This window comes from Scheffersomyces coipomensis, assembly GCF_036884675.1.
Source record: "Scheffersomyces coipomensis strain NRRL Y-17651 chromosome Unknown DFJ63scaffold_3, whole genome shotgun sequence".
In the NCBI taxonomy this organism is placed as follows: Eukaryota; Fungi; Ascomycota; class Pichiomycetes; order Serinales; family Debaryomycetaceae; genus Scheffersomyces; species Scheffersomyces coipomensis.
The window spans coordinates 1,790,338-1,815,204 of NW_027042894.1; the positions used below are offsets into that span (position 1 = coordinate 1,790,338).

Consider the following 24,867-nt stretch of genomic DNA (forward strand, 5'->3'; position numbering starts at 1 on the left):
ATGGACTTCTTCACAAAGCTCTGTACTTTGACTTCAACATCAGGTCTGGATGCTAAACAACAACAAAAGCAAGTACCGCCTCCGAAGATTACTGGTAGTCCAGAGTTGATAGCGCAATATGTCTATAACGATATTCTAGCTGTTAAAACTCAAATCAAGAAGTATAATGAAGTCACTGGTATACTAGCTTCAAACAACCTTTACTATAAATTATTCAAATTGGTCGAGTCTGACCATTCTAAAGATTTGGATGATTTGAAAAAGAAGTTCGAATATGACATAACCTCAACTCAATATAAACGTCAATTAGTTCAGTTATACAAATCACAGTTGAATGATTATTCCAACTTGTTGGATATATTTAAGAATAATTATAATCATGGAATCTTTGAATCTAATATTGTCAAGTATAGAAAATCATCAATACGTAGTAGAACAAGTAGTGTTAACGAAGGGTTCAAAAATAACCATAACAATAATATCAACGATCAAGCAAGTTCGATCTTTTCAGTTCCATCCATAGATTCTTCATCTTCATCCATTAGCAACTTCTCCATATCAAACTCTCCCAAGCTTATGTCAAGAAAACTGCTGTTAAAGAAGGTTTGTGAAGAAGAAACTGATTATGATGTTATAACCGATGAAGCTCCAGATACGTTATTAGATCCTATTTCCTTTTCATTATTCAGTGATCCAGTCATAACACCAAGTGGAATAACATATGAAAAGTCTCATTTGATTGATCATTTGAATAAAACTGGTAAATTTGATCCTCTTACGAGAACTCCGTTATACGAAAACCAGCTATATCCGAATCTTGTGGTGAAAGATACAGTAGAGGAGTACATCAGAATAAAGGAAGAAGAACTTTCACAAAGAGGTTAATCAAATCTTCATGTAATATAGTGTATGTTTAAATATTGTTTTGGTTTCTGGTAGTTTAGTTTTGGTTAATATGTATTATTAAATATTAAATTGTATTATTATTATTATTTGAGATAAACCATGTTTTGTGCGCTACCAATATTATATGCAGTACAGTCCTCGTGATGAGCATTATGAAAAAAAATTTGTAGTACAAGCTTAAAACAGATTACAGCAATTGATAGATAAAGATAGAGATATCGACGCAAGCATATCATGAGAAACTTGATTGTTCTTAATAGAGGTCATATTTCGGCTGAGTCGAGGACTTATCCTGACTTACAGCTCATTGATTCTGTTTTCGATAGTGTTTCGGACAGTATATCATATGTATTATATTCAGATGAATCAGGTATTATAGAAGTTCAACAATTCATGAAAAATGGAGAAATCTTAGTACTTGCTAGTTTCCCACTTAATGATCCTGAATCACAATTGTTAAGTTTTCTTCATATTGTGGAAGTAGCTCAATTAGTTTTCGTGTTCTCAAATGGTGATATTATAACTGCTTCATATGATTCTAATCAACCAGATGAATCAACAACTATGGTTGAAATAGTAGGATCAATTGATTCTGGACTTAAAGCAGCATGTTGGTCTCCTGATGAAGAAACATTAGCATTATTAACTGGAGAGCACAAGTTATTATTATTATCAAGAATCTTTGAACCAATTTCAGAAAGAGAATTAGATTTCAATGATATCAAAATTAGTGATTCTAAACATGTATCAGTAGGTTGGGGTAAAAAAGAAACTCAATTCAAAGGTAAGGGGTTCAAAGCTTTAGAGCGTGAAAAGGAAGCCTTGAAGTATGCTGGACTTGACCTTAAAGAAGATACATCATTAAGAGATCCAACTGTTGCTGAGATTGAAAGAGGTGAAATTTCCCAATTCGATAATGAAAAAGTTAAAATCAGTTGGAGAGGAGATTGTGAATATTTCTCCATCAGTACCGTAGAATCAGTCTTAGTTGAAGATACTGCTGAAATGTATGATAGAAGAGTTATCAGAGTCTTCACTAGAGAAGGTGAATTAGATAGTGTAAATGAAGCAGTTGATGGTTTGGAACATAATTTAGCTTGGAAACCTCAAGGTTCATTAATCGCTTCCACTCAAAGACATATGGATGAAGATGGAGATCAAGTTTTAGATTTAGTCTTTTATGAAAGAAATGGGTTAAGACATGGTCAATTCAATACCAGATTAGATCCATCAGCTGAACTCATTCAGAATTTACAATGGTCATCTGATAGTGAAGTATTATTATTTCAATTATATGATCGTGTTCAATTATGGACTTCTAAGAACTATCACTGGTATTTAAAACAAGAATTATTCATAAATTTAGAAAATCCTTCTAATCAAATCATTTTTGCAAAATTCCATCCTGAAAAGCCATTACATTTAATGATAGGTACATCTGAAGATGGTATCCAAATAGTTGATTTAGCTTATAAGATTGTAACTGGACCAACCCAAATAGGTGAAGATATCGGTATGAATTTAGTTACTGATGGTATGACAGCCAAAATAACACCATTAGCTGTAGCCAATGTTCCTCCGCCAATCAGTTTCAGAGAACTTGAACTTGAAGATAATATTACCGACTTAGCAGTTAGTCAATCGAATGAAAAATATGCTTTCTTAACTAGTACAAATAATATTTATATCAGTCATCTTTCCATTGAATCAATGAAAAAGGGTGGTAACCTTAAAGTCAATGGTGCTATCGAAAGTAATTTGATAGTGACAGAACCAAATGAATCAGCTAAACAGGTTGCTTTCATTAAGGATTTGTTTGTTGCTGTTATTGTCGATGGACCTACTTATTCTAAACTTATTTTATTTGATGTTGAAGATCCAGCTAATCCATCATTCAACGATTCTTTTCAATTCACTCCAAAGGTTGTTATCTTAAAATCCACTGCTGATTTCAATGAAGTTGCTGTGGAATGTATTGACGGTAGAGTGATAAAAGTAAGTGGTTCATTAGACCTTACTGAAGTTGCACAATTTCCTCAATTATGTCGTGATTTTGAATTAGTTACTGGCCCAGAATCTGAATTTGAAGAACCAGTTTCTACTGCTTTTGGTATTTCGGTTAATGGTAAATTGTTTGCTAATAATAAGCAAATTGCTAATGCTGTTACCTCATTGAAAGTAACTGAATCACATTTACTTTTCACAACCGCACAATCACAATTATGTTTCGTTCATTTGAAGTTTGACAATGATAGTGAATATGCGGTATTCCAAACAGATTCAACAAGCTCTAATATCGATGAAAGAATACGACAAATCGAAAGAGGTTCATGGTTAGTCAATGCCATGCCATCAAAATACTCAGTCATATTGGAAGCTCCAAGAGGTAATCTTGAAACTATCTGTCCAAGAATTATGGTTTTATCTGGGGTTCGTAAGTTCATAAAACAACTTAGATATAAAGAAGCATTCTTAGCTTGTAGAACTCATAGAATTGATTTGGATTTGCTTCATGATTATGATCCTGAATTGTTTTTGAATAATGTTGAACTTTTTGTTAATCAAATTAAGAAAGTAGAACATTTAGATTTATTTGTTTCCTGTTTACATGAAGAAGATACCACCAAAACTAAGTATAGAGATACAATTCATGAAATAGAGGAAGATGAAAAAGACTTGAATATAGCTAATTTACAAATTGCATCACCTTCTCCTCAACCAACTCAAGAATTAAAAAGAATCATCAAGAACAAAGAAGAGAAATTTGATTCCAAGAATTCAAAAGTCAACAAGATCTGTGAAGCTATTTTATCAGTCTTATTGAAGAAGGAGTATTTCGAAAATTACTTACAAACCATCATTACTGCATACGCCTGTGAGAAACCTCCAAATTTGGTAGATTCCTTAAAATTGATTGGTGAATTTAAAAATGTTGAACAAATTGAACTGTCAGTTACACATTTATGCTTCTTACAAGATGTTAACAAGTTATATAATACTGCATTAGGTTTATATGATGTCAAGTTGACTTTAGCTATTGCTCAACAATCCCAAAAAGATCCAAAGGAATACTTACCATTCTTACAAAACTTATATGGTCAAACTGAGTTGCGTAGAAAGTTCTTGATTGATGATTTCTTGAAGAATTATGAGAAAGCGTTAGATTGGTTACATGAAATTGGAACCGACACCGATGAAGAGTTTGATGCATACGTTGTTCAACATGATTTGTTTAAGAAAGCCTTAAATATTTACAAGTACAACGATAGTAGATCTAACACCATTTTAAGACTTTATGCCGATGATTTACATGAAAAACAAGAATATGCTGAATCTGCTCTTGCTTATGAATACTTGGGTGATTTCTCCAATGCTGTGGAAAACTACGTTCTGTGTAAGAGATGGAAAGAATGTCTTGCTTTGGTCCAAAAGGAAGAATTTTCATCTCAAGCTGAAGACATTGCTGAAAGACTTATTTCATTATTGACTGAAGAACACAAATATGCTGAAGCTGCTGAGATTTCATTCTATTTCTTAGGTAAGATCGAAGATGCTGTCACTTTATATTCTAAGAATTATTTCTATGATCAAGCTATTTTATTAGCCACCAAAGAAAAGAGAACCGATTTATTGGATACCTTAGTTGATAACCAATTGAATGAAGGGTTTGGTACTATCGCTGAACTACTTGCTGATTGTAAATCTCAAATAAATTCACAATTAAGAAGATTGAGGGAATTAAGAACCAAGAAAGCCGAAGATCCATATTCCTTCTACGGAGCAGCTGATGATTTAGATACTCCAGATAATGTTTCCGTAGCAGCATCTGAAACTTCAACCACTCCATCATTTTTCACAAGATATACTGGTAAGACTTCTGGTACCGCAAAGACTGGAGCTTCTAGAAGAACAGCCAAGAATAGAAAACGTGAAGAAAGGAAAAAAGCAAAGGGTAGAAAAGGTACGATTTATGAAGAAGAATATCTTATTAGATCTGTTGGTCGTTTGCTTGAAAGATTAGAGCAAACTGAAGCTGATGCCACTAGATTAATTGAAGGTTTGATTAGAAGACATATGAAAGAAAAGGCGTATCTAATTCAAAATAATTGGATTGATTTATTAGAATTCATCAATGAGAATATCGAAGAAATACATGATATGAGTGAAAGAGATAGAGAAAGAATAGACGACAATGGTGAAGTCTACTTAATACCTGAAATCCCTTGTCCAACGATTAAACCATTCCCTAAGAAAAATATATTAGATTTCTAGACATTTAAGTAGCAATTTAAATAATGTATATACAATAATAATACTCAATATCTGTTTTTGACAAAATCTGACTTTAATTGAGCATCTAATTTAGCCATTTCATATTCAATTAACACCTCACGTAATCGTATAATAGCATTCTTCTTTGCATCCGTAATAGCTTGTTTTGTAGCTACACTATAGCACATATATTTATAAGGTAAATTCTTCCCATCTCCATAGCCGTATTCATCAACATAGGTACCATCACCCAAAGTGACCCGCACTAAGGCTGAATATGAAGCTGAGAATTTGCCATTAGTCTCATCAAAATCACTGAATGTCATACCACATTCAATAACACGACTGGACCAACCATTATAACCAAAACATTCATTGGCTAATGCAAATATTAAAGATGCCCGAAATGAAAATAATGAAGATGTACCCGTCTTACGTCTACCAAATGATGATGATTCAATAGCTTCTAGTTTACTTTGAAATAACCCAAGCTGTCTAAGGATAGAATCTGGAATTGTTATTATGTTATCTTGCTCTTCTTCTATCTCATCTTCAAATTGAGAAATATCTGGAAAGAATTCAGTGGTGGAAGCTAAATTTGTCAGATCAATACCATCATGTAACGCTTCAGTACCAACAGCCATGTTCCAAGATCTTCTTCTCTTGTTATATCATGTTACTCTATAGAAGTCAAGTATTATTAACATCACCAAAACAAAGTAAACAGAAATAATTTAGCGCGTTTCAAATTTTTGTAAGAAAATTGGCAGAGCATAATTTTTTTCAAAGGCCTTGGTTGCAAAATGTTCTGCTATAATTTAAATAAATGAAAATGTTTAATCTTTCTCTTGAAGATAACAAACCAGCAGTATTTATCATTATTACAATGATCAGGGTACCAAGATTTGCTAAAACATATGAAGGAAATGAATTTTCATTTGACGAACTCTTCATCTTTAATCAAACAACATTACCAGATACATTTAAGTTTATCACTGATTTGGTCCTTCTTGTGGATACTACCAAGAGTGATAATTTTGATAATTTACTTATTCCTGATATCCCAATAAAAGGTCAAGTTTTGCATCATAACGATAGAAAAGTGGATTATGAAGACTCACTGAAGTTATTCTTTGATAATGCAAAGAATTTTGATAATAAAAGCTTTCCTTTAACTATCACTTTGCAATTCAAACTTGGACTTGAAGATGATGGAATGTCAATGAGAGATTTATTATTTAAAGCAATAGAACTTGTTCCAATGGGATTTAAGTTCAAAGTGTACATATTTAAAATTGTATCTCATCAAGGTCCTGATACATTCAGAATGCCACCAGCAGACTTTCTTAGACTTTTGAATTGTATTGGATTCAGATTTGACACTGATTTTATTCCCAATGCAGCTTTCACATCCCAACAACTATGGAAGAGAGACTACCACAGAAATGTGAACCATCATATTCCAATTACAATTTCTTGGTTAGGAAAAGATCTTGAAGAACTACATCTAGGTCAGAAAGTTAGATTAGCTAGTACAGATTATATATACCTAGAATTTCAAAAGCTAATAGATCACAGCTATGAATGTTATGACGTTGCTCTGATTCAGAATTGGTCTGGATTTCTAGTCAATAATAACTCATCATTTAAATATTTGAAATTAAGAGATTTTCAAACTGGATATTATTGTCCTTTTGTTGGGCTTGATAAGCTTGTTTTGATTGGGTTTGAGTTACCCATAGAAGTTCATAAAATGTTTACATATTTGTTGTCAAGTAAGGAAATACATCTATGTGGTGTTGCAATCCAACAATGTCCAAAATATTTTGAAAATGTTAATAGTTCATGTATAACTGAAATGATTTATTTCCTGTGTGATCCTGCTTGGTCTGATGAAATTACACAGACTTCAATCGAAAGTCTTCAATTCATCTCTTTGAAGTTTCAAATAAATTTATTCGAAGTCCCATTCTTGCCTCAACACCAAGCATCTTGTAAAACTGGAGCTATTTACAATCAGTTACACAGAAGAGTTAGATTAGGTGAATTCGAATGTAAATAATTTTTTATGTTAAAAGTTCATTATTATCATATATTTCTAAACGATGATTCAAACCAATCCATATACATCATTTTAAGCTAAATTCGTAGTATAAAACACTTCATATGATCATAACTATATAAACTTGCAGCCATTATCAGCTTGGTAAATGATTTTTAAAACTATCGCGTGTATGGAACAAAATGTAAACAAAATTTAATTTCTGTAAATTTGATTTTTACAACCAACTTGATTTGAAGTAACTAAGTGATCACAACCATCATCAATCGATCAACAATCGATCATCATAGTTTAAGATCAGGGATCAGATCAACTCACTGAGATGTCGTTGACGGGAAGCAATGTCCAACTTCTACTAACAGAAGATTTATCACCTCATAAGATTTCATTATTGTTTTTGATCCAATTATACTGTAAGAACAAGATTCCTCCCCAGAGAATAAAATCAGTATTAACAGTGTTGATCAAGTTAATTGATAATAGATCATATAAAGAAGGAGATGAAAAGATTATCATACCGTCGTTACAAGACTTGATTGATTCGATAAAGGATATTATTCTTGAAAATAGTGGTCCTAATGATGAAAATATTGATAGTGATATATTACAAATACAAATGATTATATTGAAGTCATTATGGGATATAACATCAGTTAAAGAAATGGATAATAATCTTTTAAACTTTTATGAGATATTAGTTCCAGTTGAGACCATCTATACAATCAAGGAATCACCCTATAAGAAGATATCATCACGATCCTTATTAGGATCTTTCATTTATAAAATCACTAGTGCATTTAATGTTCTTAAGTTTGATGAGATATTCTTATTATATGAAGCATTAGTTGGGTATAGAGAGCCATCACGACAATTTTATATTGATAATGGAGGAATTATAGAATCCAATGTCCCCTTAATGCAAAGAAAACAAGAAAATGATGTGATAGATGATAATGATGAATTGTTTTATAAAGCATTAAATAATCAATTAGCAGATATGATGGATACTGTTATACCCACCACCTCAGAATCAATCATCCAACAAAATACGAAATATCTTGCTGTGCCAAAACATGATTTACAAATTTTGTTAGATAAACAAATTCAATTATTGGAAACTAATGGTACTCCAACTCCTATGATTCTTAAAGATATAATGACCCTAATGACTTCCCCTAATTCCAATACTTCCCTGATTCAAAATGCCAACTTTAACAATTTACCATCATATTATTATATTCGATATTTAGAGAATTTGCATCAATGTGATTATAATGAAGCGTTTAAATCATTACATCAATATTTTGATTATATGGTATCATCAAATTCGAAATATTTTTATCATTTTGCGTTAATTTCAAAAGCATCATTACATGAATTCTTTGGTGAAGATGAACAAGCAATAGATTCTATAGAGGAAGCGATGTCAGTGGCTAGAGAACATAAAGATAATTCTGCTTTAACCTATATATTATCATGGTTATTTAATTTCATGAAGAACAAACCTCAATTATGGAATAAACAAACGTTTTTTAATAATAATGATGAAACTCAATTATTGAATTTCTTAATTGAAAAATCAAAACTGGTTTCATTATCATTATATTCTATGAGTTATAATTTTGAAACTTTACAAATCATGAATAATGGAGGATTAATGAATCAATATTTGGAAAGTATTATCAAATCGACTTATATTGCTATTAATGATCAGATTTCTACATTCACCAAATCAAGTGAAACCATGGCTATGGTATGGAGTAGGATTGGTAATAGTCAATTAAGTAATGTTTATACTGAGATATCGATTGATTCAACTGATGATGTTCGAGCCAAGATTCCTATTTTGATTCGACTTAATTTTTTAAAGTTTTATCGAGGAGAAACAGAGATTGGATTTAAGAATTTAACTAAATTAAAACTGGAAATCAATCAACAAGAAGATTATTCATTATATAAGACTGTTTATATTCGATGGATGATATTATTAATTCAATTGAATTTATTTAAGGGGAAATATCGGATCAGTAATGAATTAGTTGAGATTTTAATGGATAGTGAGATTAAAGATCTTGAATTAAAACATGAATTATATTTATTAAATATTGAAACTCAAATCAGTTTAAAGAACTATGCTAAAGCTATGAAATTAATTTGTGATAAATTGGATGGGAATTTAATTAACCAAAATGTTTATCTTAGTATTAAGTTGAATCTTATGAAATGTAAGTTATTCAATCAAAGTGAGAATTATTCCAAAAGTTTAATATTGTTGATTCAACAGATCCAATTAGGGAAGAAGATTGGATTTACTACGATTGTTGTGGAAGGATTTGCTTTATTTATTTCAACCTTGAATAATCTTGGTCATTATCAAGATTCATATGAATTAATGAATCAAGTCATGCCGATGGTGATTTCGATTGGGGATAAATTAGTCATATCCCAATGTTATTTTGAATTAGCTAAGATTCATTTTAAATTCTATCAAGATAGAAAGGATCAAGCAGAAGAGGATGAGGAGAATAATGAAAAGTTGTTTCATAAGGTTTTACAATATTTGAATTTAAGTATCTTAGGATTTAAAGATTGTTGTCATTTGATTGAATTACAATCATGTTTTAAATTTGAATTAGAGATTGCTCAATTTAAACAAGATCAATTATTAATTGAACATGCTCAAGATTCAATTGATAAGTTAAAGGTTAGATTTCTTGAAGAGCATAATTATGGATATGCTTGAAATGATGAAAAAGCGGTGATTATATTATATTTAGGAAAGTACAAAATAAACTATTATAAAAGATATACATAGGAGGGAGGATGGGGGAAGAGATTCTTCCAATTTTTATTCATAACGCTGATAGATATTATAGCAAGGGAAGTAAGGAGGGCATTGATTGAAATGATAACTATGAAAGATGATTAGATGGTAATAAATAAGTTAAATAAAATAAAAATGTTTTGTGAGGCCCTTCAAAGAAATTTCAGATTCAAAATTAAATCTATTTTGATTTATCGTCAGCATCCATTCTTGCTAAGATAAGAGAAGCTCCATTCAATTGAATTACATTAGCAAATTGTTTAAATAACCATACTGGAGCGGATAACCATGCTAATAACGTCCCTAACCAAAAATAATTATAATAATGTAAATAAATAGCGACATAAAATAATTCATTTAATAAACAAACCACGAAAAGAACAGTACGATTAGTATAATATAATGATAATACATAAGATTGTTTTGAATCGACATTTTTATGAGATGTTGAACCACTACTTTGCATAGCATACATATGCATATAATGAGAAGCCAAATCCAATGATACTAATAATTGCCATAATATAGTATAATTAGGATATATGGTAGCTAAATAAACAATCAATGAAGAAGTGGCACATCTATCAGTAACCATATCCAACACAGCACCGAATCTTGTACCTTGATTATATTTACGAGCAGCATATCCATCAAAGGCATCGAGGAATCCGGATATACCGTAAAAGAATAACGTTAATACAGGATGATTATTCATGAATAGGAAGGAAAGAATGGCAGTTATGATTCTGAAGTATCCAATCAAGTTGGGGATATAGAAGAAGATTTCTCTAACTTCTACTTTCTTCTTGATCGAAGTAGAAGATGATGATTTAGTAGTTGTTGGTTCTTGATCTATGGACATGGTGGGTAATAATTATTATGATATTGAAAAATGAAGATATGATGATTAATCCCAGGTATGAGTCTATAACTTTAGCCGATATAAGTAAAAGGAATTGAACAATTGGTGGTAAATGGATAACTTGAGTTGTTGAAAGTGTTCAAATCACAAGCTAAATGTAGCAAAACTTAAAAAAAAGAAGAAGTATATATATGAATGGGTAGGTAAGTGAGTACTGATGAATCCAATTAGAATGAACAAGAGCAGTGGAGTGGAGCTGAACAATGGATGAATCAAACCTATATGAGATCCAATAGTTTATATCATCAAATAGTTGAAGAGAGATTAACTATTGTTGACAGAGTGCTAACAAATATTGATTTGTCCTCAAAATATTTATTTTATTTCTGTTGTTTCCTCCTTTTTTTTTCACTGTTGATTTAGTCGTGTGAAATGGTTCAAATCGTTAAGTATGGTTATGATTATACCGGGTTATTAATGGCATATGAATGAAGGTTATAAGGTATGTAGTTGAGTAGAATATGTAGGCTGAGTGGTAAGTGATGTAATGATAACCAAATAAGGGAAAGCAATAGAGGAAGTGTGATATTTATAGTTGATCTGTACCATACATTGTACACTTATCTATCTATCTATGGTATATACGTCAATTTTATCCATAACTATACTAAATTGAATGGTAACTTAATAGTGATAATTGTAGATACAGATTACACCTAACTATACTCTACAACGCATCAGACCTTTCCCTTTTAACCCATGTAAGGTCATCCACTGTAACAAATTTTTGCACTCATTTCCAGTTACCAAACCTGCCACCAACGAAAAATTGAGTATCAAAAAATTTCTGCTTAAACTCTGGAGACGACTACAATTGATCCCTGTTCATTATATATCCTTTCATTATATCACCACAATGACAGACTATCTCAACTATAAGGTCAATCTAACATTGAAAGATGGTAGCAAACCAACTGGTGTCATCACTCATGTTGATAAAAATGGTATCACTCTTGGTAATGTTCTTGATCATCAACAACAATCGATACCAAATATTGATATCTTAAGTAATCAAATATCTGATTTGAAAGTGATCCAATTACCTCCTGAATTGTATAGATCGACTAAAAAGAACAATGGTAATAAGAAATCAAGACAATCGAACAACATCAATCCATTGGATGATGCTATTATATTCTCATCAAAAGATAGTGATTCTGATCAAACTCCAAAATCAACTATCAATAGATCAAATACTCCAAAATTAAAATCTCAAAAAGGTTCATACCACAATCAAGAAAATGATCCTGATTGGAATGGTGAAGGTGATGGTAATGTCAAATCCTTAACTGAATTTGATTTTGCGGCCAGTAATAAAATGTTTGATAAATCAACCGTATTTGCTGATTTTAAAAAGAAAGATACTATAAACCCTCATGATAGATTAGTAGGTCATAATAAACTTGAAAATGTTTTGAAATCAGCTGCTTCGAAATCAAAGAAGGATAAATATGAAATTGATGAAATGGTTCTTGATTCAAATAAAAAGGATAATTGGGATAATATTGGTAATACTAGTTCAAGAAGACAATCTAAATTTGAAAGATCAAAATCTCCTAATCCTGCTAAAGATAATACAGTATCCCATACTAATCTTAAACTTGTCGATTCATTATCTTTAAATCCAATTAATCTTGCTTCTCCAGTTCAATTATTAGAAGTTGAAAGATTAAGTTCAATCTCTTATGGTATTACTCCATCTATAACTTCAGAAATTGCCGCCTCAAACTTATCTCAATTAATAACTAATACCATCTTAGGTGGTTCAACTCGTTTAAGTAATAAAAAGAATCATAATTTACCTCCTTTAGTCCTTTTATTAATTGGATCATCAAGAGTTGGAAGTCGTGCCTTTGCAACCGGTCGTCATTTAACTAATCATGGAGTTAGAGTATTAGCCTATGTTATTAATGATGAAATAACAGATGAAGATCAACCTGAAGAAGATTCAACCAAAGAACTTTTATTACAATGGAATCTTTTCGAACATACCGGTGGAAAAATCATTACTAGTGATTTCACTGATCTTTTGGATATTATAAATAATCAATTAGATACTCCTGTTGAATTAATCATCGATGCATTACAAGGTTATGATGATCATTTAGAAGATTTATTCTATGCTGAAAATGATACCAACAATCTTAATCATCTTATAAAATGGTGTCATGAATCATACCAACAATCAAGAATAATGTCCTTAGAAATCCCCTCCGGTATAGATGGTGGATCAGGTACTCTCACCAACGAAGCATGGAGTATCACATGTCATTGGTGTATTTCATTCGGTATACCTGTTACAGGATTATTATTAGCTTATAAAAATGGTCAATTGGATGTTGAAAATGATGATATTTCGCATTATCTTATTGATATCGGTATTCCGAATAAAGTATATAATTCCAAGAGTAATCTTAGAAAGTTTGATAAGTTCTGGTATAGTGCTGATTCAATTATCAAACTTGATATCACTGATGTATAAAACCTTGTGTATAAAATTGAATTTAATTAATTGTAAACTAGCATCCATATATATATATAATTAGACATGGTTGGTAATTTTGGCCATGATCCCGCGTAGTTTTGAGCACTAACTGTCTTTTTTTTTTCAACTGGTTTTTGTTGTGTGCGAGTTTTTTTAACAACATCAACAGAGACAGTAATTAAGAGATCAACCATAATAATCATCGTCGTCAATTCCATTTAGAAAAGGTATAGACTTGTCATAGAGATTGATCGATATGTTTGGATCATCTAATCAACCCACAGCAGGTGCGACGAATAACAGTTGGGGTGCATCGAGTGGATTTGGTGGTACTTCAAATTCTCTCTTTGGCAACTCAGCTACTAATAATAATAATAACAATGCATCAGCAACAACTGCCAGTGGTGGATTATTTGGCAAACCAATTGGAGGTACAACTAATGCTCCTAATGGTTCTACCTTAGGTGGGAGTTTGTTTGGAAATTCAAATAATGCTGGTCCTACAGCTGGAGGTGGATTATTTGGTAATTCTCAACCTCAACAATCATCTACATTAAATACCAATACTGGAGGAGGATTATTTGGTAAACCTTCAGCATCATCAGGATTATTTGGTTCCTCTATTACACCAAATCAACCACAGCAAAACACCACTGGTGGATTATTCGGTAACACCTCATCTCAACAACAACAACAACCATCTGGAGGTTTATTTGGAAATTCAACCCAACCAGGTCAACAACAACAACAACAACAACAACAACAACCATCGTCAGGTTTATTTGGAACTAAACCAGCAGGTTCTTCATCATTATTTGGAGCATCGACAAACCCAGCTCCATCAGGAGGATTGTTTGGATCAAGTCAACCGTCAGGGGGATTGTTTGGAAGTTCAGGTCAAAGTTCAGGTGGACTCTTTTCAAATTCCAATCAAATAAATCAAACCCAACAGAGTCAATTACCTTCTGTTAATACCATAAATCCATATAATTATAATAATGTCATCACTAATATTCAAAACACTTTGAATTCCATGCCAGAGTCTATCACCAGTAATATATTTCTTGAATCAGATAAGAAAGATTCTCAAATAAAGAGACGTTTCTCATATTTAGAAAAGAAACCAGAAAGTACCCTTGCATCAAATTCTTCAAATTCATCACCATCTATATTAACCAAACTTGGAAGAACGTTTAGAATCTTTCGTAATCCAACCTCATCATTAGCATCCATTGGACAATCCTTCAGAGGTATATTTTCTGATTCTGATCCAAAAAAGAGCATAAATTCCATCACTAATACTGCTACAAGTGCTGCAACTCAGCAAAGTAGAGTATCTAAACCTGTATTCGCTAGATCTTCTAATACCAGACACGCAGGAAGTATGAAACGATTAATTATAAAATCCAAACCTATGAAATTTTATTTAATCGATGCTAATAAAGTCATATCCTCCAAAAAGAGAAAGGTCATTCCAAATGTGGTTCTGTCTGATAAATTATTATCAGAGAAGTATTATTCAAGTGACGATGAATCAGATGAGGAAATTGATTCATCTCAAAAGACATTTAATAGATTTCCTTATAATATCTCTTCCAAAGAAGATGGTGAAAGTAGTAAATCAAAACCAATTTTGGGAGAAAGTGTTAAACTGCCGGAGCCAAAAGCAAATAATATCATTAATGAAGAAATAAATGGCTATTGGAGTACTCCAACCATACAGGAATTATCCTCAATGTCATTAGCACAACTTGCTGGAATTGAAAACTTTATTATTGGTAGAGTTGGGTATGGTCAAGTTGCTTATAATTATCCTGTTGATTTATCTCAAATTGCTACCAATGCCAAATCCAAAAATATTTCCTTTGAGGAAGAATTATTTGAAAATACAGTACTGATCAGACATAAACATGTGATTGCCTACCACAATGATGAAGCCAATAAACCTGCTCTTGGGTTTGGATTAAATATACCAGCAACCATAACATTGGAAGGAGTATCTCCTACCGAAAGTGAATCAGCTGCTGATTTCATCAGATACTTACAACAAAGAAAAGGAATGGAATATGTCACTTACGATCCAATAACTCATGTTTGGATTTTTAAAGTTAAACATTTCAGTATATGGGGGTTAGTAGATGATTCAGAAGCTTTACTTGAAATGAAACGAAAGCAAGATATTCAGGAGGATCAACATGATATTGAATATTCTAAATTATATTCAAATGAATCATATCTTAAAGAAATCAAAAAGCAAAAGATTGAGAACGAAACCAAAGATTTACCAGGAGGTTGGAATTTAAATACTAATAACAATAATAATCCATTAAATATAAAAAGAGGATTAGTTGCCCAAGAAATTGAAAGTCAAATTGATCAATTCAATAATAGCGATGCTATTGCTTTAAGTAAGATTGTTAATGATATCACCATACAGGATAATTATGAAAACGCACTGCCATTAGAAGAACAAGAAAGTATTCTTGATGATATTCTGTTTGATGAAAATGAAAATAAATTGGATTATTTAAAACAACTCGTTAGTTTCCTTCCTCGTGATGTTAATTTTAATGAGATCGTTAACGAAAAAGTTTATGAACCCGAAATCACTAATGATGCTATTTTTGATAGTATTCAAACTAAACCTAATTTACCAGTATCAGATGATTGGTTAGTTCAATTAGAATTGGCTAATGATTTAAATTCATCTTTGACTCCATTTGCAGCGGCTACTGAAAATGTTGGTGGTAAAGGTGGTAAAATTTCAATCAATGCCGTGGATGACTTTTTGTTTTCTGATTTCAATAAATCTTTAATTGGTAAAGATCAAGTTTCAACTCCAAATAATTTTTCAGCTAAAGTTAAAAGCATTGATACAAAGTTAAATTTATCAGTAAGTTCAATCGTATCTATATTGTTAGCAAAATCATCCGTATCAACGAGATCAAATACTTTCCCAATAATTAAAAAGTCAAGTCCTATTAAGATTTCGGAATTTTCAAATATTGATAGGTCATCTCCTAGTGAATCGCAATTAATTTCACTTGCTTCAGCTCTTTTTGACGAACAAACTGGTGAATACGAGAAACAAGTTTCAAAAGATGATTCAGAGTTATTAGCACATGCTTCTGAATTATCAAAGAAGAAAGTATTTGGAAATTGGTTAAAGTCATTCAACTCTAAAGCCATTAAATTGTTGATAGAACAAAATCAAAATGATCCATTAGAATTAGCATTCACTTATATCTGTGCAGGAGAAATCAAATCTGCTATTCAAACTGCTTTAAATTCTGATAATCCTCATTTATCAGTGATATTGACTTTGGTTGATTCCAATGATGAAAATATTCAAAATATCGCTGCTAGTCAGATTGAAAGTTGGATTGAAAGTGATAGTTTAGAGTTAATTCCATCTTCTATTGTTAAAATATATCAAGTGATAGCGGGATTGCTCGATGAAGTAGTGGAAGAATTACCTTGGAATATTGCCTTAGCTATCAAATTATTCTATGGTGATTCCAGTTTGAAACTTGAGGAAGTCATTAAGGAAGTTTATGATAGTAATCTTTCTGGATCCAAATTTGGTGAACTGACTGAAGTTATTGATATTTTACAGTTATTTTATCAACAACAAACTGAAGGCAAAGATAAGGCACTTGAAACCATTAGAAATTCATCTTTAAGTAAGTTATTAAAATGGTTATTTTATGATATACTTTCCACTGATGATTCAAGTTCTGATTTTGATGAATTAACTTACGATCTTGGTAATTATTTACAAGAACAAGGATTATGGAAAGATTCATTATATGTTCTTGCTCATTTATCCAATGATGTAAGAGCAAAAGATGCTATTAGAAATGTGATTATCTCTAATACTGGATCTATCAAAGGATCAAACTATGATGAAGAACCATATTTGGTTGGAACTTTAAAAATTCCTCATACTTTAATCTATGAAGCTATCGGAATAAAGAACCATAGTGAGAAGAAATATTGGGAAGAATGTGAAGCTTATATTACTGCTAAATTATGGGATAATGCTCATGATACCATCATTAAACAATTAGGTCCTGCTACTGTTATTGCTAATAGTGATGAATTAAAATCAAGATTCTTACAAGTATTAACTCAATTTCCACAATCAGGATTAATTATATCAGATTGGAATAAAGGGGCAGGTATTTATCAAAATTATTTCAATATCATAAATAATCCAAACGATATAACTAGTTTGAAATTCCTTCTTGCTAATATTCCAGTGGTTAAAGAAAGTTCAAGTTTCCAAACCAAATGTGCGCTAAAGATAATATCGAAAAAAATAGGTGATCTCGCTATAATTAATGCTTCTAACATTGAAGACCCCGAACGAAAAGTTAAAGCCTTATTCTTAGGCTCTACAGAACGTAAATACTTTGATATTCGTTTACAACTGATATGTATATAGAGCAAGTTAAATATTTAATATAAAATTTTGTATTATACTACACACGTGACTTTAAATTTTGTCCTGTACATAAAATTTTGTTAAGAAATTTTTACAAAAAGAAATCAAATATTAGTCAGATATAACAAAGCCCGATATTTAAATTATAATAATACGATATTAGATACTATCAACATATAGGAGATGGCGCCTGTTAAAGATATATCGAAGACACAGTTACAAGCACCCGAGCCTGAGCATTGTCCAGGACCTGAATCTGAACAAGCTGGGAAAGAAGATGCTTGTAATGGATGTGCTAATCAAGAAATATGTGCATCACAAATACCCAAGGGACCGGATCCTGATTTACCATTAATTAATAAACGACTTTCACAGATCGATCATAAGATCTTGGTGTTGTCTGGTAAAGGGGGAGTAGGGAAATCTACTTTCACCTCGATGTTATCATGGGCCTTGGCTGCTGATGAAGATATAGAAGTTGGAGCTATGGATTTAGATATTTGTGGACCATCATTACCCCGAATGTTAGGAGCAGAAGGGGAATCTGTTCATCAATCGAATTCAGGATTATCACCTGTCTATGTGGCGGATAATCTTGGATTAATGAGTATATCATTTATGTTACCTGATCCTGATTCGGCTATTATTTGGAGAGGAGCTAAAAAGAATGGATTAATTAAACAATTTTTAAAAGATGTGAATTGGGGAGATCATCTTGATTATTTAGTGGTTGATACTCCCCCTGGTACATCTGATGAACATCTTTCAGTAACGTCATATATGAAAGAAGTTGGGATAGATGGTGCCTTAATTGTTACTACTCCACAAGAAGTTGCACTTTTGGATGTACGAAAAGAAATTGATTTTTGTCGTAAAGCAGGAATAAAGATATTAGGATTAGTTGAAAATATGTCAGGATTTGTTTGTCCTAATTGTAAAGGAGAATCACAAATATTCAGAGCTACAACTGGTGGTGGTAAGAAATTATGTGAAGATTTGAATATTCCATTTTTAGGAGCTGTACCATTAGATCCTAGAATTGGAAGATCTTGTGATATGGGAGAAAGTTTCTTTGATAGTTATGCTGATTCTCCTGCTGCTACTGCTATTTTAGATGTAGTTGATGCATTAAGGGATCTGGTTGAATTAAATATTAATAATTTAAGCATTTAGAGATGAAAGGTTTACCTTGTTTCTCGTTATATATATAAATTTGGTTTATCATTAGGTAGTATTATAGGTATAGAGTTAATTAATACAAAGTTTTGCATTAAATAGTATTATGATATTTGCTTAGCAATGTAGACCTCACACTCCCTCGCGTAAAAAAATAAAGTATATACAGATGAGGGTTGATGTTTACAAAAATAGCTTCTCCACGATTCAACTAGAGTTTAAGGGATGAATCATGGGTGGAACAGATATAGAAAAGTTCATTAGATCGAATCATAACTTTCGAGAATCAAGACTACGATCATTATATTCTAATTTCGATAGACAGAAACAATTAAATCCTGAAGGATTTGATGCTAATATCATCGCTTGGAAACATCTCTTACATGATTTATTAAAATCCCATCAATATCATGATTCATCATTAGTATCATTTCCAGTTATTAATCCTAACTTGAGTCAGTATTTGAGTTTACCTATCTATGGACGTCCATTGAGTCTTGGAACTGTGCTTGATGAATTAGTCTCCAGTTTTATTCTTATTCCTTATTCGGAATATTCGAGGGTTAATCAATCATATTTTGATATTATCAGTTCGAATCATTCATTATTGGAGTATATATCACCTAAGCATTGGATTCAATGGGGATTGGAGAATTTCGGATTATCTAGTCATTTTACATCTATCAATAGTAAAGGAGAACTTTATGATGAACGATATATTTCATGGGAGATATTAACTAAACTTGGAAATGATTTATTAAAGTATGTGGAACAAGAAGAGATCAATAATCATGGCAGTTATTCAAGTAAGTTATATGATAATCAACGATTATATGATTTGGTTAAGAAGAAAGAACCCAAGTTATCAACCCTTGATTTTGATATTATATTGATATACTTCTCACGAGATTTACAAAAATGTAAGATAAAAAGAGTGAATGAGAAAGTATATATTAAATTCATTATGAATGAGATAACGGATAGTGATATGGGGATTATAGATTTAGAAACATCATTATTTAATATTGATAAGAGAAATCGATCGTTAAAACGTAAGATTGAAGATATTGATCAACAAATTCAAGAATTGATAAGTAATAAGAAGATCAAATTAGATGATGTAAGGGATAGATTAAGACATTTTCTTCAATTGAAGAAAATATTCAATCAATCATTGAATAAAGGGATTAGTTCATATAGTGAGTTACAATTAATCTTAATTAAGATTAATGATTCTAATCAAAATATTGATATTTATCAACAATTAGTTACTAGTAATCAAATTTTAAAGCAATTAAATTCGCGGATTAATTTTAGTGATATAACCGATGTGAAGGAAGAATTAGGGCAAGAATTTGTTAAATCGGATGAGATATCGGATAGGTTGAATATGGAATTGATTGTTGATGATTCTAGTATTGAAGAAGAATTACAAGAATTATATAGAGAAGTTGAAGTAAGGGATGATAAAGATAGGGAGAGTTTAAATAGGGATCATGCAGAAGTGGTGAATAAATTAGGGGCCCTAACAATAGATGCGACTTCCCTCCCTAAAATAAGTACCCGTACTGAGAGTGATAATGAACAGGGAAAACAAGCAGTAAAAGTGGGCGGAGAACCTAACAAGAAAGTGCAATTGGAAACGACGTGATTATATGTGTTATATATATATAGTATTACAAGTTATAATATACGAAAGGGAATGGGATATGTGATACTAAGCAGTTTGTTCGTGTATGTATGTATGCTCGGTGTTACTCGTAGTTTGACGACGATAACAATAAAACGGGGAATATACCTAACAATACACCAATATTATTTTAAGTTTGATTCAATGAATATTATGAATGGTTTGACTTTAGCTGTTATATATATATAGTTTCATCAATAAGACGCGTTAATGGTATCAATAACTACAGTATGATTCTTTTACATTGTTAGTGAAGAGTCTAGAGCCTAAAATTAGATTTCTTACACAAAATTATCGTAATTTCACAATGAAAAAAATAGCCGTTCCTGTATATACGCCATTTCATTTTTCTCTCCCGCCTTTAAAAAAAAAATAAATAATTACGATCAGTAAATTATTTTACAGCACATAGTTAAGACTTCTTGGCTTAATTAGGGAGAATTAATCAATTAGTGAAGAAGAGGAGGAAGGAGGAGTTTTACAGCACATCAAATAAATAAATAAATAACGGTTAAATTCATCAACAATCCGTTCATTCATCATATCATTCATCATATCATCATTAACTGAACTTCAATCCATCAATCTATCGCACCATATAAATTCTAGATTGTCTCAACCGTGGAATTCCTGATCTAGCCCTCTGATCTCAATCGTACCATAATAAATAAATAAAAATCTATTTATACATACCATCCCATTTACTTGGCTGTCATTTTACTTCGTTATTTATTTCCAAGGTATTATCTAAATACCTTCGTGTCCAAATCTGATTTACATTCACTAAGATATTTCTTATCAAGTTAAGTTAATTAAGAGTATCCCCCCAATCCATCTCTCCCTTACTTCTCAAGAGGACACATCACTACCACATTTTTAATTCATCCCCATTAAAATAATTTGTTTAACTTTCAACCAAGTAAGATCAAATTAAGTAAGGATAATTCACACATTCTTCCTTTCATAACCCTTTTTCACACATATCACCTCAATTGTTTTCCCAAATCTCCCCCATTCTTATTTCCCATTACAGTTATAGATTGAATTACCACTAGGAAGATCCTGATCCTCATTACATCATCCCTATAATATAAGACCCTTTCCTTACCTTACCTTACTACTTATATTATTTACGGGCACAGAGATTTATTTTTTAACGTGTTCCCTTGTCTCCTCCCTAAATTATTTCTTTCCAATTATATTGAAAAGTTACTATATATAATATCCATTACCCACCACATCAATTAATCAACTAACTATCAAGTTAATCTTATTATTTATTATCAATCCCTTTATTACGAATTAATGAATCTTCATATATAGAATATACTCCCAAAAGATGACAAAAATAAAGATATTTCAAAGACTTAAATATCTTTTCAAACTGAATCGAAAATTCACTTATTTCATTATTTTAACCCTTAATATCTTTGGAATATATTACTTATTCTATAGTTCAATATCATCAATTACAACCACCACTTTCTCCATCTTAGGTTTCCCTCCTAATTCTTTAACTTCATCCATTTATAATTCAAATAATTTAAATTTAGCTTATTTTGGAGCTGATTTCGCTCCTGCTCTTTTAAATTCAAAAATTTCCGATATAGAAGTTCAAAAATGTTTTATGGATAAACATTGTTCAATCCCAAAGGGGTATAAACGTCTTTTACCTCCCATCAATTATCATGATCGATCAACCGCTTCCGAATTGAAATCAACTACCATGTCAAATGAATATATCTTAGTGAAAGTAGTACCATTAACAGAAAAGAATTCACGAGCTTTAGTAGAAGTATCATTTTCCCCATTTAATGTTGAAGTTGGAAATGATTATGAAGTTAAAGTAGTCCCTATGAATGATGGTAAATATGTTTTATATACCAAATATTTTAAAACTGAAAATATTCCTTCTGATTTACCGTTAGTTTTGAATATTGATTTATTATTTGGAACTCATGATATGAATGATCCAAGACCTCATTATTATTCAATCCATCCTCCAAATGATAATCAACTGTTTAAAAGTAAAAGAGCTGACATTAATGATCTTGAGGTTGATCAACCAGTTGCTCCTGCTGCTCCTGCTGCTCCTGCTGCTCCTGCTGCTGCTGCCGCACCTGCTGCTGCTGCCGCACCTGCTGAACCTCAGAAGAATGTTGTGGTTAAACCTGGTATTTTAGGTGCTCCCGAACCACAAGGTGAAGTTAAAGCTGCTGTTCAACCTCAAGGTGAAGTCAAGGCTGCTGTTGAACCTCAAAATCCTCCAGCCGGTCATGCCCCTGCTCCTGCTGCAGCAGCTGCTAATCAAAACGATGACGTGGCTGCTGCTGTTGAACCAGCTGCTGCTGCTGCTCCTGCTCCTGCTATCAAACATGCCAAGCCTCAACCAGGTCAACCTAAAGCTGCTGCTGTTGTTCCTGCTGCCGCTGTTGCTGGAGACCAACAAGATGATGATGGAGAACTTAAATTCGTTGATCCGCCAAAGTTACCAGAAGTTCCAAAAGCCCCAGAAGCTCCAAAGGCTGCAGCCGCTGCTGATGCTGCTGGTAATCAACCTGAAGGTGCTAAAGAAGCAGAAGCCCCAAAACCACCTGCTGCTCCTGCACCTGCTAAAGAAGATGCTCCCAATCCTCCTGTTGCAGCTAAACAACCAGAAGCCGCAAAAGTACCAGAAGCTGCAAAAGTACCAGAAGCTGCAAAGGCTCCAGAAGCTGCAAAGGCTCCAGAAGCTGCAAAGGCTCCAGAAGCTGCAAAGGCTCCAGAAGCTCCAAAATCTCCAGAAGCTCCAAAATCTCCAGAAGCTCCTAAACAACCGGAACCACCAGTTGAAGAAAAGGGTGATGGCAACCCACCACCGCCAGCTACTGAAGAAACTAAACAAGAAGAAGATGATGATGAAGCTAAATTCTTTGGATTTTTCGGATCAAGTGGAAAACCTCAAACAGATGCTAAACCAGCTATTGAAGCTTTACATCCTATAATTTCATTATTTAAATTATCAGTGAATCAACATCAACATTTCCTTAATGATTTCAAACAATTGGCTTATCAACAACAAAATCAAGTTGTTTATACTCAAGATTCTAAATTTAAAATCTTACAATTATCCGATTTACATTTTGGTCAAACTTCAGGAAGATTAAAGTGTTTAGATTGTGAACCCCCTGTTTTATCAAGTGATTATAAAACTTTAAATTTTATTGAAAATTCAATTCAACAAGAAAATCCGCAATTTATAGTTATTACTGGTGATTTAATTGATTTAAGTCGAAGTTTAGATTATAAATCGATTATTTTGAAATCTTTACAACCGATTATACTGAAAAATATTAAATTCGTATATACTTTTGGGGATGAATTTGAAGATAAAACGGATAAGAAAGAAATTAAAGAAATTAAAAATTCAATTGTGACGTTTTTAAGTTCAATTCCAACTTGTTATAATATATTAGTTAATCAAGATTTACATGGGGTAACGAATTATAATATTAAAGTTATGAGAGATGAAAAAGAAGTGGGATTCATGACAACTTTAGATTCTGAAAAACAAATCATTAAAGATAATCAAATTAATTATCTTTATAGAATAAATCAAAATTCAATTAAAGATAGTCGAATTTTTAAATTATTATTTTTCCATTATCCAATTCCTCAATTTAGACCCCCAGGTAAATTTAAAATCATTGGTGAATATAATGAAAAACATCCATTAGATTCTAAAACCAATGTGAAATTCCATAATGATATAGTTAATTGTGGATATAATGTGGTCTCAGTAGGTCATGAACATGAAAATGATGCTTGTATTCAAAGTGATTTGAATGATAAGGATGTTTGGTTATGTTATAATGCTATCACGGGAGATTCTGGACTTACTAATATAAATGCAGATTATGATCGTAAATTAAGAGTATTTGAAATGGATTTTGATTTAGTAAGATTATTAAGTTGGAAGAGAAGTGAACGTGAAAACAAGGCGTTTGATCATCAATTGATTCATCAATTTTAGTGTATAAAGAGGAAATAATTAATTAAATAAATAAATAAATAAATTGTGTTTATATGTACCAAATAAATATT

At 31.7% G+C, this 24,867-nt stretch overlaps 11 protein-coding genes across 11 annotated transcripts; 9 read left to right on the forward strand and 2 right to left on the reverse strand. All coding sequences in view use genetic code 12, as the record gives it.

The window, feature by feature from the left end:
* Window positions 1-885, forward strand: DFJ63DRAFT_312956 (uncharacterized protein; the record flags this gene model as incomplete). Its single annotated transcript, XM_064906084.1, has 1 exon — window positions 1-885. The coding sequence occupies one exon, from the start codon at window positions 1-3 to the stop codon at window positions 883-885; it is 885 nt and encodes a 294-aa protein (XP_064762974.1).
* Window positions 886-1,012: 127 nt separating this feature from the next.
* DFJ63DRAFT_127314 (Elongator subunit) lies at window positions 1,013-5,200 on the forward strand. The gene has a single exon (XM_064903365.1). The coding sequence runs from the start codon at window positions 1,141-1,143 to the stop codon at window positions 5,176-5,178; it is 4,038 nt and encodes a 1,345-aa protein (XP_064762975.1). The 5' UTR covers window positions 1,013-1,140; the 3' UTR covers window positions 5,179-5,200.
* Window positions 5,201-5,222: 22 nt separating this feature from the next.
* On the reverse strand, window positions 5,223-5,822 carry RAD59 (Rad59p; the record flags this gene model as incomplete). Its single annotated transcript, XM_064908170.1, has 1 exon — window positions 5,223-5,822. One exon carries the CDS (start codon window positions 5,820-5,822, stop codon window positions 5,223-5,225), a length of 600 nt encoding a protein of 199 aa, XP_064762976.1.
* Window positions 5,823-5,913: 91 nt separating this feature from the next.
* DFJ63DRAFT_127575 (uncharacterized protein) lies at window positions 5,914-7,532 on the forward strand. The gene has a single exon (XM_064903372.1). The coding sequence runs from the start codon at window positions 6,005-6,007 to the stop codon at window positions 7,238-7,240; it is 1,236 nt and encodes a 411-aa protein (XP_064762977.1). The 5' UTR covers window positions 5,914-6,004; the 3' UTR covers window positions 7,241-7,532.
* Window positions 7,402-10,114, forward strand: DFJ63DRAFT_126992 (anaphase promoting complex subunit 5). The gene has a single exon (XM_064903345.1). It carries the CDS (start codon window positions 7,563-7,565, stop codon window positions 9,981-9,983), a length of 2,421 nt encoding a protein of 806 aa, XP_064762978.1. The 5' UTR covers window positions 7,402-7,562; the 3' UTR covers window positions 9,984-10,114.
* DFJ63DRAFT_126993 (CDP-diacylglycerol--inositol 3-phosphatidyltransferase) lies at window positions 10,115-11,384 on the reverse strand. The gene has a single exon (XM_064903346.1). It carries the CDS (start codon window positions 10,924-10,926, stop codon window positions 10,246-10,248), a length of 681 nt encoding a protein of 226 aa, XP_064762979.1. The 5' UTR covers window positions 10,927-11,384; the 3' UTR covers window positions 10,115-10,245.
* On the forward strand, window positions 11,385-13,598 carry EDC3 (Edc3p). The gene has a single exon (XM_064903347.1). It carries the CDS (start codon window positions 11,843-11,845, stop codon window positions 13,466-13,468), a length of 1,626 nt encoding a protein of 541 aa, XP_064762980.1. The 5' UTR covers window positions 11,385-11,842; the 3' UTR covers window positions 13,469-13,598.
* A 616-nt stretch (window positions 13,599-14,214) lies between these two features.
* Window positions 14,215-17,944, forward strand: DFJ63DRAFT_318702 (nucleocytoplasmic transporter). The gene has a single exon (XM_064906976.1). It carries the CDS (start codon window positions 14,505-14,507, stop codon window positions 17,916-17,918), a length of 3,414 nt encoding a protein of 1,137 aa, XP_064762981.1. The 5' UTR covers window positions 14,215-14,504; the 3' UTR covers window positions 17,919-17,944.
* Window positions 17,945-18,101: 157 nt separating this feature from the next.
* On the forward strand, window positions 18,102-19,091 carry DFJ63DRAFT_285975 (Mrp/NBP35 family ATP-binding protein; the record flags this gene model as incomplete). The annotated part of the gene is made up of 1 exon (XM_064904938.1): window positions 18,102-19,091. The coding sequence occupies one exon, from the start codon at window positions 18,102-18,104 to the stop codon at window positions 19,089-19,091; it is 990 nt and encodes a 329-aa protein (XP_064762982.1).
* A 235-nt stretch (window positions 19,092-19,326) lies between these two features.
* Window positions 19,327-20,745, forward strand: DFJ63DRAFT_335179 (uncharacterized protein; the record flags this gene model as incomplete). The annotated part of the gene is made up of 1 exon (XM_064908171.1): window positions 19,327-20,745. One exon carries the CDS (start codon window positions 19,327-19,329, stop codon window positions 20,743-20,745), a length of 1,419 nt encoding a protein of 472 aa, XP_064762983.1.
* Window positions 20,746-22,123: 1,378 nt separating this feature from the next.
* Window positions 22,124-24,796, forward strand: DFJ63DRAFT_312966 (uncharacterized protein; the record flags this gene model as incomplete). Its single annotated transcript, XM_064906085.1, has 1 exon — window positions 22,124-24,796. The coding sequence occupies one exon, from the start codon at window positions 22,124-22,126 to the stop codon at window positions 24,794-24,796; it is 2,673 nt and encodes an 890-aa protein (XP_064762984.1).
* Window positions 24,797-24,867: the final 71 nt, after the last annotated feature.